We start from the raw sequence: 13,158 nt of genomic DNA on the forward strand, positions 1-13,158 counted from the left end.
GCTAGAAGCCAAGTGGAGATGGAGACCCACAACCTCCTGTCAAGTGTGAAAACTGCAGTGTGGTGTTGGTGCTAGGGTTCTAACCCCCACTACACAAAGCAGCAGTTCCCCAGTCTCTACCTAGCTACCGTATCGCTTATTGCTCAGTACCAGCGGTCGTGAACGCCGTATCTGCCACCATAACCGTAAGAGGTAGCTCAGAGCCAGATGACGCTGCCCAGCTTCTGACTCTAAGCACCGCAGCTTAGTTACAACAACTGCTTTCAGTTTCCTGACTGCCGGCGCCGGACCCGTGTCTTGACACACCGCACAACAAAATGAGTATTTGGTAAAACTAGCTGCTACTGGACCCCTCCCTCCCTGGGGTCCAGCCACAAAGCTCTCCTTTCAGTTTCCAGAACACAGCACCCCCCCTCTTCTCAGGAACTGCTCACCCCACTTTATACAGTCCTGTCCACACACACCTCCACCACCACCCGAGCTGACGTACGGTGGGCACCCGAGGAAGATCAGTAGAATCGAGGCAGAGCTGAAAGAAGAAAGCAGTGGTCCGAGGTCACCCGTGCTCCACCATTCTCCGACCCTCCAGGAAAGGGTTCCCAACCTGCCTGGGCCCCAGGCTCTGGCCGTCTCACGACACCTCCTCGTAACAACATTGTGAAAAATGAAAGATAAAACGCATGGGGGGAGAACAGGTTCAAATACAGTGGCTACAATGTCCAAAGAGTGATGTGTATGCTTCTTGACTAATGGATAAAAAGCAAGCTCTAGGGGTGGCACTGCGATCTTGCACGAGCACGGATGGCACTCGCGGCCCCTGCTACGGCCGTACCGAGAGGAAACCCGTGTTTTCTGAGGCTGCGGGGCTGCCGCCCACACGCACAACTGAAGAAACGCTGCCATTTCAGGCTGGACTCCAGACCAGGGGGCTCGTTAGCCTCACTAAACAAGAAAGCTTTCTTCCCATTTGTAGCAAGAAATATTCCTGTAACCTCAAAATAAGTAGATTGAAAAAAGTTATCATACCATGTGTGTGGAATTCTTGAGGAAATTTTAATCACTTGGCCCCTTCCCACAGATCTCTTATTAAGACTTAAAAAAAAACAAAAAAGAAACCACTGCTGTCGAGTCAGATTCCAAGTCATAGCGACCCTATAGGACAGAGTAAAACTGCCGCATAGGGTTTCTAAGGAGCACCCGGTGGATTCGAACTGCCGACCTTTTGGTTAGCAGCCAAATGCTTAACCACTGCGCCACCAGGGTGAAGGAGTTGAAAAATTACTTATTTTTAAAAATACCCTTCGACAGTGGGGAAAAACTAAACCATCTCACAAAACCTGTCGGCCTAAGACGGTCCCCACGGCGACTGGGGAGGGACACGACCGTCTGCCACACACCAGGCTTGGCGATGCCAACTTCAGTGCGGCCCGTGAACCAGCTGAGGGAATGCCTGCCGTTCAGCCACCCAAAGCCCAGGCAAATTCAGATTTAAGTCACCAGCGAGGACACTGACATGGTAACAGTAAGAAAGATGGCATCACTGTAGGCCTTCTGGGGCCAGGCACTGTGCTGCTCACTGGGCAGGACCCCGTAAGGGCCGGTCCTGTGACTGCCCTCATCCCACAGACGAGGGGCCAGGCGGGGTACAGGAGGGCAAGTGACCCACCAGGATGACCTGGCCGGCGACTGTCGGGGGCGGTCGGGGGGGGGACTCGCATGTAGATGCTCAACAGTGGGGTCACCACCTGTGGGCCGTGGTGGGGGCGGGGGCACACACTGAGAACAGGTCGCCTTCTGACATGGACTCATCCCAAATGCTCCACAACCACTTTGCCAACATCTGTAATTCCACATAAGATCTAAGGCCCCTGCCCCAGTTTAAAAGAGGAGAAAACGTCAGAAATACTAGGTCAGGGGAGGGGAGGGAAAGACAGCACACAAGGATGTCTGCATCAGGGCTCCTGAGGACCTTTCTAAGCACGCGTGGCCTGAGCCCTGTGGTCCAGCTGACGCCACAAGCTCGGCATCCACAGCTGCGTGCAGACAGGGAGAAGCACTTACTTACCAATTTGCAACAGGACTGGCGTGACCAAGGCCGTCTCCATGGCATAACAGAACTCCCTGCCAAACATCACCGCCCCATGCATCACCCATAGGCGCATGGGGATCCGGTCAATAGACCCTTCGCTAACGGTCTCGTCACGGTTCTCCGCCTCCTTGCTCTCGCGCTTTTGCAGGGCCGGCACGGGCACAGCTAACTCTTGAACTTGCAGAGATTCTGGATCAGCATTCTGCGGAGCCATTCTCATCACCATCAAAAAAATATATATATATCTGTATATATATTTACTCTACCTATATAAATAACACTATCATATATCTTTATTGATAAATTAAGACGTCTTCTCTTCCCACTTCGGGTGTGTTCCTTCGGCAAGTAATACTTCTATCCCTCTTTGTAACAAATAGGTATTTCCAACTTCTCACAGTCGTAGGAGGCGTGTCGCAAAACAAAACGATTTTTGGTTGGACTTTAAACATATGGCTTGCTGGTTTACTGTGAACTAGAGTTAAAAATCCATAATTGCCATTCAGTTAATACCAGTTTCATCATTATTACTGAAGAGGTGCTGAAGTTATTTTTCTTGCTACAGAGAGGTGGGACGGTGACACAAAAGGGTGGTCCTCTGTGAATCCCCATCGAGTGACTGGTTGATCTGTAGAGAGGAAACACAACCAACCAGGGTGTCAGAAGGGCCGCCAGCAGTCCGGGGCCCCGTGGGAGTGGCCTGATCACTGAAGAGAATTCTACAGACCTCTAAGAGCATCGCCTCTCTGTGGCTTAAGCTCTGGGTGGATCTGTGGAAACAGTGCAATCCAGTTTCCAGAGAAACAACGTTTTCTTGTATAGACTTTAATCCTGGGGGAAGGATAAAGATCAGGACAACAATGGAGGACAGGATCAGAGGAAAAGCAATCATCACTGGCTCTGCATGTAGGATAAACGGACCTGCACCCCCAATATGGCCACAAGGCTGCTCGGGGACTGCACATATGACGACAGGGAGCACGGTGGGGGTGGGAGGAGGAAGGTGGAGGGGGTGCGACTAAGAGGGAAGGGAAACCCTAGATCCTGCCTGGAATGTTGGCAGAGGAGAACTGGAGGGAGGGTGGGGCAGGGCAGGAGCAGCAGCAAGTTCAAAGTCAACCCGAGAGCCACCTGGATCTCGTGGTCAGGTTCTGTGAGCTGCGCTCCTTGGTCTTTTCAGGCCGTAAAACCTTGTGATAATCAAATCATTAAGGTTATAGCCCCTCTCCAGAAAAATGTACATACTGCCAAATTTTGGGAGCCCTGGTGGTACAGTGCTTAAGAGCTCAGCTGCTAACCAAAAGGTCGGCAGTTCAAATCCACCAGCTGCTCCTTGGAAATCCTGTGGAGCAGTTCTACTCTGTCCTACAGGGTCACTATGAGTCAGAATCGACCCGACAGCAATGAGCTTAACAGGCAAAATTTTGAGTTTAACACCTAGGGGTTCAGAGACTCCCAAGCCCTCTGGGATTCCTCGGGGGCTCTGGAATCCCCCCAGTCCTGGAGTCTGCACCATCCTGGCTCCAAAAACCCGGCGTTGGGCCATACTCTTCAGCTGGATGAACACAGCACACTAAAGTGGCTGCCTAGAATACAACTAACTAGAAACTTCCCGACAAATTTTTCTGGAAAATGAGGTCGATGCCCCCATGCAAGGCAAGATGAAGACGGGGCGACACAAGCCCCCCACGCGTCTGGAGTCAGGGCTGCAGCTACACAGTGTCAGTTCAATCTGAAGTGACCGTGAAAGCAGACAAGGGAAGTGCATGCTGTGTACTCACGAGGCTCCGTGGGCTAACGTCTGAGCCCAATTTTTTTCAACAACTGGTTTAAATAAAAATATATCTAGTTTAGTATTCACTTAACCAAATGATGGTCTTAATTAGCCCAAGTTTCCCCAGAGAGGACCAGAAAACTCAGTCGTCTCTCTTCACCACTGCTCAGGTGAAGTATCCACAATGGGGGTCCCTGGGACTCAGGGAGGGCACCACCTCAGCAGTCCCACAAAGCATTTCTCCTGGATCCCAGAGCTCACACCATGAAGCCCAGCTTTGCTCATGGCCCCTGCTCACCCTTTAAAGGGGCTTCTGGGATCCGGCCCCGCCAGCTTCCTCAGCCTCACATCCCCCTCTGCTCCCGGGTCTCTCCCACCTTCAGCTAGAGCAACATGGGGTCTCCCAAGCTCTTCTCAAGATCTCCGCAGAACCGCTGAGCCTGCCCTCGGGCAAAGGGCTCTCAGACTCCAGAAGAGATCCTCACACTACTTTCATCTGCTTTGTGACCTTGGCTCTCCGGCCCTCCCGCGCTGTGCCCTGCCACACCGCAGGAGCCCAATGACCAGGAATGAATGAATGACTGGAGATTACCCACTGGTAAGTACTAAGAGGCTGTCTGCACTGGAATGCCACCGCCCTGCCCTCCCTTCGCGCCTGGGTGGCCAGCTACCAGCGTTAGGTATCACCTCTGTCCTCGTGAAATGGCATGGGCGTCGCTTGGGGTTTACCTGTTATTCAAGTAGTCTAGGCATGAACACAGCTGGCTTCCTTTGCAGAAACAGTGCAAACGCTGCGGGCACAGTACACAGTTTTTACACGGGGAACGTCGCTGTCGTCTATATTGATGGAAACGACAAACAGGGTTAGCACCTTCTGTCCGCTCGTACTTAAGTGGCAGTTCATGAGTATAAGCATCTACCAAGTGTTGCATACCTCCCTGGACTTATCCACTGATCTTATCAATCTGGGTAGTAACACCAACGCAAGTTTTCAAAATTTCCAAAAGCAGCAAAGCTTTTTAAAAAGTTTAGGTCATTTTCTAAACAGTCACTTTAACCAAGGCTAAGTTAGCTACCAGAATAAAAAAATCAACTCCTGTCAGCAAATACTCTGCGTTTCTTTAAAGACAAGTATTGATTTGCCAAACCAAGTTTTAAAACCAAGCACCCTGGAAGCCAACACCAAACCGTCAGTTCAATAGGGCACCACCTGGCAGAGCTACGGTTTCCATAAAATTCATCTCCACAAAGCCCTGGGAATTTTATAAGCATTTTATGGGATGCTACAAAATAGTTTAGAAGTGTAAGCATCCCACATTTAGAAATAAGGGTCACATCACCTTGTGCAAGAGTGAAGATAGGGCCGCCTAAAGATCTAAGAGTGGGGGACAGGGCCACGGAGACCACGGGTGGGCCCCTCACCATTCTGGAAGGAGAGTTTGGTGGTCTACCGGTGAGAGCCCAAGACCAGGTGTCATTGTGTGTTGCAGAGCCAGGCCCAGAGGAGGGCTCCTGAGTCCCACTGTGCGTGGAAAATGCACGGGCAAGTCCTAACCCATCTGAGGAGGATACACAGGTCAGCCAGTACTTGTGATGGGCTGCAGAGCGTTCAACTCTGGCATTAGTTTCCAGTGGAAAACAGAATAGATACAGCTGAGATTTCTGATCTAAATTTTTCTGTATGGTATGAGGTAAAGATCTACTTTATCTTTTTCCCAGTGGCCATCCAATAGTCTCAATATTACTGATATAAAAGTCCATTCCCAGCACTTTAAGATTTCCCACTTCATCACAGACCAAGCTTCCATTTGCACTTGGTTCTATTTCTCAATTTTCTATTCTGTTCCCAGGTGTGCCTGGCTACTCATGTCCAATAACACAATGCTTCAGGTATAAAGGCTTTACTAGCTTTTAATTACTATCTAGAAGCTAGTCATCTCCCATTAATTCTTTCTCCAGCACTTCCCGAATTATTCTTGCATATTTATTTGCAAGAACTTTATGAGCATATAAACTTTAACAGCAGCTTGGCTGGCTCTAGAAAAGACTTTGTTGATATTTTTACTGGGATTCCATTAATTTTATAAATTAACGTAGGGAAATTGGCATCTTTAGGCTGTTGAGTCATGCGCTCCAAGGACAAGGAATGTCCTTCCCTTTGTTCAAGTCTACCTCGGTGTCTTTCCAGAGCATTTAAGAGTACTCTTTCTATAGGTTTTCCACTCTTGTCAAATTTACTCCTAATTATCTTTTTTGTGGCCACAGTAACTGGGATTTTCTCTTCTCTTATAGTTTCTAACTGGTTAGTGTACTTGATACATGAAGGCTATTTAGTGTCCTGTGCTTATATGCTCAGGTACATGTTCCATAGAGTGAAAACGTATCATTCTGTCAAGACAGAGAACACTCCTATCACCCTGGAAAGTCCCCGCGTCCTTTCCCATTCAGTTAAGGCTACTGATTTCTGTCTTAATTCTGTAAGCTGCTACCACACTGAATTATTGTACTGGCTGAGTGAGAATGTACAAAAATGAGAATATAACCAAATTAAAAAGAAATCTACTCATCGTTATCAAAACTGCACAGTCTCCAATTTAACTTTACCATGAGTTGTGTCCCAGAGTCTGTTCACGCGTTGTTTGGGGTTTGATCATCCAGTCCCTCAGAGAGGGTAGCAAGGACACCAGGCTGGTCCTCCAGGACCTCCTCAGTCTCAAACCACAGCACTCGCTCAGGGTCTCGAAACAAGGACCCATACAGCTTCACCTTTCCTGGGCACAAAAGACTCTGGAAAAAGATTCTAAAATCTTTCCCTTTCTGGCCTCTCCCCACGTCTCCTATTTCTACAGCCATTTCCAGTGGCGCTCCATTCATGAGAAAAGAAAAGCAGCTTTGAGAACAGAAGGAGTGTGGCGCCATCAGCAGAGTGTATGGGGGCAGGGGTGTGCCACTACAGTTCAGAATGCCTTCTACAAGACAGAACAATCAGGTACTATAAAACCAAAAAAAACCAAACCCATTGCCATTGAGTCGGTTCCAACTCATAGTGAGCCTATAGAGTAGAACTGCCCCATAGGGTTTCCAAGGAGCACATGGTGGATTTAAACTGCCGACCTTTCCGTTAGCAGCTGTAGCTCTTAACCACTACGCTACCAAGGTTTCCACTATAAAACCAGCTGGAACCAAAACACCAGTTGCCAGCGAGTCAACCCCGACTCATGGCAAGCCCATGTGTTTCAGAGTAGAACTGCACTCCACAGGGTGTTCAATGGCTGATTTTTTTTGAAAGTACACTGCCAGGCCTTTCTTCTGAGGCACCTCTGGGTGGACGCAAACCCCTAACCTTTCGCGATAACAGCCGAACACATTAACCGTCTGTACCACCTAGGAACTGCTAAAACCAGGTGCGCTGTTGCTGTGTGCTGTCAAGTTAACTCGACTCATAAAGACGCGACAGGACAGAGCAGAACTGTCCCACAGGGTTTCCTAGGCTGTAATCTTTATGGGAGCAGATCGTCAGGTCTTCTCTCCCATGGAGCTGTCGATGGATTTAAACTGCTGACTTTTTGGTTAGCAGCAGAGTGCTTAACTGTTGTGTCACTACCAAAAAAACAAAACAAAACAAAACCACTGCCATCGAGTCGATTGAGACTCATACTGACCCCACAGGGCAGAGGAGAATTGCCCCGTAGGGTTTCCAAGGAGCGGCTGGTGGAACTGAACTGCCAACCTGCTGACCTTTTGGTTAGCAGCAGAGCTCCTAACTGCTGCGCCACTAGGGCTCCTTAAAACCAAATGTACTACCCACAAAATGGTATTCTTAGAACACGCAAATTGTTTTCAAGGAGATCACTGCGTATGATGCTAGAGCATTTGTTAACTTTAATTTCAAAAAACGTGAAAACGTCTTCTTCTGAAGTGCGTGATTTAAAACGCCCATGCCCTCGAGAGCGCGCGGGACCATCTGAGGAGGGTCACGCTGCCCCTTGCAGACAGCTCCCAAGAGCCTCCTCTGAGTTGTCCACACACGTGGAGAGGTTTAACAGTGAGCTGTAACCGAGTCCCCGTCTTCTCCCCAGAAGACCAGCCCAACTGCCAGGACAGTCTTCCCTGGCACAGAGAGAGGAAAACGCTTCCCTCTGGAACCCGCTCCAGCGGCTGCTGACGGGCTCAGGGACAACAATTTTGTTAGGATTTGCAGATGCGCTCGGGTAAGTAAAACTACAATTGTTCCCATCAACAACTTCCTCTATTGTCCTGCTTCTAATTTAACGGTGACTGGTGCCAAAGCACGTGACTTCCTACATTTGCGGTGTGGGAAGAGCTGCGTAGACTTACTCTAGTCAAAACGGCGACTGGAGAAGAACGTCTGACAGGTGCCCGGAGGTTGGCTGAAGCCTGCGGGGTCCACACGACAGTCACTGTTCCACGGGAAGATGGCCATAAAGTTTCGTCACCCACGATGCCCGTACAGCAGTCTAGGAAGGGGTCAACGCGTTTCTGCAGCGTGACGATCCGTTCACGGCCCCCACGCACACTCCTGCACTCACGCACGCTCACACACCGTGTTACGGGCACTGCAGACGTATGGCCGATGCTCTATGGTGCCTGTTTGCTGCAATCGCTGTTTTGTACAAACAAATGTAGGTGCCCCCACCCTCAAAAGAGCCATGACGATAACAAACATTTTTCTAAAAAGAAGTTACCTATTAACCTCACTGGCGGCCTTGCTGAATACTTACGACTACGGTCCTCTCAAGTATCACCGTCATGCCTCTTGACGACCAGGCTAAGAACCCTAACCTACAGACCGCGCGGATGCCAGGGAGGCCAGCAAACAGCAGTTATGTGATAAGGAACAGCTTTCAGACCAAGGGTACAAAAAGATCTAAAATCTAATCAAGCCAGGACCTCAGATTCCTAAAACAAAAATAAAAAACAGACTTACTGGACCAGCTGAGACTGGAAGACTCCTGAGACTATTCCCTGAAATACTCTTAAACCCTGAAGCTTTGAACCAAAACTAGCCCCTGAGGTCACCTTTCAGCTCAATCAGACTGTGCTACTTTAAAAAATCTTCTATTAGTTTAAAACAAAGATGAGAATGTAAGGGGGCAGGGAAACTAGATTCACAGAAACGGAACAGCCAGAACGGAAGTAATGAGAATGTTCATGTATTGTCAAGAATGTGACTGACGTCACTGAACAATTTGTATAGGAATTGTTGAACGGAAACCTAAACTGCTGTGTAAACTTCCACGAGTACACAATAAATTATTACTTAAAAACAAAAAAAATCAAATCAAGCAAGTTCAAAGTAGCTGTGGTAAGCGTGGAAAAGGCATTCTAGCAAATCTGTTTACGTGGTTATTTCCTGAAAAAGCATTTAAGGAGTCTCAGTGGTTTCTAACATAAGATCAGTGCTGTGTTCTTACATTGAGGGAAAATAAGATGTAACCAAAAACTCTGGCAAGAAAGGAATTAAGATGCGCTCGTGTTGAATGTTATGACACTAGCGAACAGCTGCTGTGATGCCGTCACACACTGGGGTCATCTAATCGTGAACTTACCCGTCTCTAGGCATTATGGAGTCCCTGCAAGGAAACCCTGGTGGTGTAGTGGTTAAGTGCTACAGCTGCTAACCAAAAGGTCAGCAGTTCCATTCCACCAGGTGCTCCTTGGAAACTATAAGGCAGTTTTACCCTCTCCTACAGGGTCGCTATGAGTCGGAATCGACTCGATGGCAATGGGTTTGGTTTTTCTGTTGATGAGGTGCAAACTGTTAACATGCTCGGCTGCTAACTGAAAGGTTCAAAGTTCAAGTTGACCCAGAGGTGCCTAGGAAGAAAGCCTGGCAATCTGCTTCTGAGAAAAATCAATCACTGAAAACCCCATGGAGCCCAGCTCTAGTCTGACACACGTGGGGTTGCCATGAGTCAAAATCAACTTAACAACTGGGTTGGTTCTTTTTGGTTAGGTATTATGTGTGTCTCCTGCAAACCCAGGCTAGTCTCCTCTGCTCACTCAACGTGTCTCTGGTCTAGGATAGGTGAACTAATGAAATTCACAGCTGATTTGATGAGTGTAAGTTTAACCTAGACATGTGACTTCTCCATACCACTAAAACACACAGCTCCCACACACCTGCATGGAGCGGTGTGATTCACTCCCAGTCAGAACAGCTGGGGGTGCCTGTTTAGAAATGCAGCTTCCTGGACTTTGCCCCAGATCTACCCAATCAGATCATCGGGGTAAGGGCCCATGCTCCTGCGCCACAGCCAAGTGTGAGCCACGCTGCTGTAGACAGGATGATCTCCTGGCCTGGTTCACAGGGACAAACCCAGATTACAACTGCCAGGCTGGTGTAATTATTAACAACGCCCACTGTCCACTCTCAAAGGTGTCCCGGGTTGAACAGCTGTCACCCAGATACAAATGATCAAAAGTTTAACTAAGGAACTCCACATGTGAACACTGCAGAGACGGTAAATGTTTTGTTACCTGTATGATTTCCACAAAAAAATAAACTAAACTCTGCCGTAACTCTTCTAGTAAACTAGCCTTTGAGTGTTTTTTGTCACAAGGCACAGCCAGGACACTTCAGAAACACAAACAGTACATGTGTCAGACTCCCGGTCCCTTTACTTTCTACTCCTTTGTGATCAGAGCTTGGTGTGAGTTTGGTGTTGGTGGAGGGGAAGTGGGTGAGGGGCAGAGTAACTGTGCGCGTGTATGCGGCAGTGACTGTAAGGGGTACGGTGACTGTGTGTTTCTGTGTATGGAGTGGCAGGGTGACTGTATACGTGTGTATGTATGTGGGGGGGGAGGGGCAGGGTGATTGTGTGCATGCATGTGGTGAGGGGCAGGGTGATGGTGTGTGTGCATGCGTGTGGGGAGGGGTAGGATGACTGTGTATACATGTGTGGGGTGGGGTGAGGGGCAGGGTGACGGTATGTATGTGTACGTGTGGTGAGGGGCAGGGTGACGGTGTGTGTACATGTGTGTGGTGAGGGGCAGAGTGACTGTGTGTACATGTGTGGTGAGGGGTAGGGTGATTGTGTGTGTATGTGTGTGGGGTGAGGGGCAGGGTGACGGTGTGTGTGTGTACGTGTGGTGAGGGGCAGGGTGGCTGTGTGTGTACATGCGTGTGGGGAGAGGCAGGGTGATGGTGTGCACATGCTTGTGGCGAGGGATAGGGTGACTGTATATGCTTGTGGCAAGGGGAAGGGTGACAGTGTGTGGGTACATGTGTGGTGAGGGGCAGGGTGATGGTGTGTGTGTACATGTATGTGATGAGGGGCAGGGTGATGGTGTGCACGTGTGTGGTGAGGGGCAGGGTGACTGTGTACATGTGTGGTGAGGGGCAGGGTGACTGTGTGTGTACGTGTGTGTGGTGAGGAGCAGGGTGACGGTGTGTGTATTTGTGTGTGGGGGGTGAGGGGCAGGGTGACGGTGTGTGTACGTGTGTGTGGTGAGGGGCAGGGTGACAGTGTGTGTATGTATGTGTGGGGGGTGAGGGGCAAGGTGACTGTGTGTGCACATGCGTGTGTAAAATATTCTGAGTATCAAAGGACTGAATGAAGGAAAATCTGAAAAGGGGCCCCAGGGCGTGAGCGGACCAACTGCCACACTGTAACAAGTCAGCCTATTTACGGTATTTCGTGGGGGGTTAGTGTCCCAGCAACAAGCATGAACAGCCCCATCCTGGGACAGCCCAGCCCACCTCTCTGGACTTCCTTCCTGTGACCCCGTGTGCCGGCCTGGCCCCCCTTCCTCTACGTGCCCGCCTGTCCCTGCCCCCCCTCCCCTCCAGCAGGCCTCTCCTCCCTTCAACACCCCCCAGACTCATGGTCCAGGCCTCAGCCGTGACATCATTCCTGGCCCCGGGCCAGGCAGGACCACAGCTCTCTGACAGTGTGTGGCTGCGACCCTCCCCCAGGCTGTTTGCTCTGAGGGGATGTGCCGGGCAGTGTCCTCGCTCATCCCTCCTCTCGTGGTGCCTCCTGACACATGGGCACACACACCTGGCCAGTGAGCAGGTGGTCCCACCCTGGCCACCCCCTGGGAATCACTGCCGTCCTCTGAGGCACCTGCCCCCTCCCTCTGCAGCTCTTCCTTCAAGCTCCACCAGATCTGACGCCCCCCATTCCCGGCGTCCTGGGCAGAGGGAGGGGGCCGTCCGTCCGGCAGGAGCCTGCAGGCCTGGGCTCAGCCCCAGCACACAGCCCCCCCCCCCCCCCCAACTGGACTGCAGGCACCGCAGCCAGCACAAGCACACAAGTGGTTTTCAAAAGAAATGAATTCACAAGCAGTAAAGCCAGAATGTCAAACCGAGCCGTAATTACTCTATTAAATAAAGAAAACCGATTTTAAAAAATTCCTCTCGTCTGTGTGAAGAGCAAGATAATCAGAGCGCCCGAAGAAAAGCCACTTCTCTCCCGAACAGATACAGAAATCGTTTGTCAATAGTAACGAAGAGCAGAGATGAGAAATTTTAAATTCTTCCGCCCTAAACTGCATGCCTCAACCTAAGTAAACTTGCCAGACGCACATGAGCACACACACGCTAACTACTCAAGGACTAGTAAACCTTTGAACACAAGAGTCACCGCCCCTCCAGATGACTCAGCGTTGCCTCTAACTATTTTTTAGGTATTAACACTGTTGTAAACAGCACAGGCCAGTGTTCTCAGTGTGGGGTGGGGTCCCTGGGGTCCTAAGCACTCCTGGGTGAGGGGGAACCTGCCCTTCTCATCTACCAGCAGGCACACCTCTCGTTGGCCCCGCTTCCTCAACTGCAAATCACAGATACCAGTGAACCTTCCCCAGCCAGGACCTTCCCAGTTCCCCCCACAGAAAAGGTCCCACTGCCCCACCAGCAGCTCTGTCAACACTCTGACCTCCCCGTTTATCACCCCCCACCCCGAGACATGTGTGACCCCAGTGGCTGGCAGAGCATGACAGGAGGCAGGGGCTCCAGGGGACCTAAAGCAAACGGGAAGCCAGGTGTGAGAACCATAACTGGAAGGCGACTTACACCATCCCCGCAGCTGCCCCGACAGGTACGAGGCTCGCCCGAGCCCAGCACCATGTTGACCACACACACAGCAGCAGGGACACCCGCTGCGCAACGGGCCGCCCGCGGGCGTGGAGACGCCCCAGTAATGGCCTTTCAGTCGCTGAAGTCAGAGGCCACATAGAAAATCAGGGCACAAAGACCACCTTGCAGATGAACACTATCAACCCAAGGGGGCCTGTGTTTTCTTCACGGGTACGCCCGACTCCAGAAGCCATT

The 13,158-nt window shown here is 50.3% G+C and overlaps 1 protein-coding gene across 1 annotated transcript in view; it reads right to left on the reverse strand.

Annotated features, from left to right (window-relative positions):
• The window catches only part of SLC45A4 (solute carrier family 45 member 4), a 39,832-nt gene extending 32,947 nt beyond the window's left edge, over positions 1-6,885 (reverse strand). Inside the window, exons 1-2 of the mRNA XM_004387365.2 lie at positions 4,593-6,885; positions 2,066-2,717 (exon numbers count right to left, since the gene is read on the reverse strand). Coding sequence (XP_004387422.2) covers positions 2,066-2,315 — 250 coding nt within the window. The 5' untranslated portion in view covers positions 2,316-2,717; positions 4,593-6,885. The remainder of the gene's footprint in view (positions 1-2,065; positions 2,718-4,592) is intronic.
• Positions 6,886-13,158: the final 6,273 nt, after the last annotated feature.

This window comes from Trichechus manatus, unplaced genomic scaffold, assembly GCF_000243295.1.
Source record: "Trichechus manatus latirostris isolate Lorelei unplaced genomic scaffold, TriManLat1.0 scaffold00185, whole genome shotgun sequence".
Lineage (NCBI taxonomy): Eukaryota > Metazoa > Chordata > Mammalia > Sirenia > Trichechidae > Trichechus > Trichechus manatus.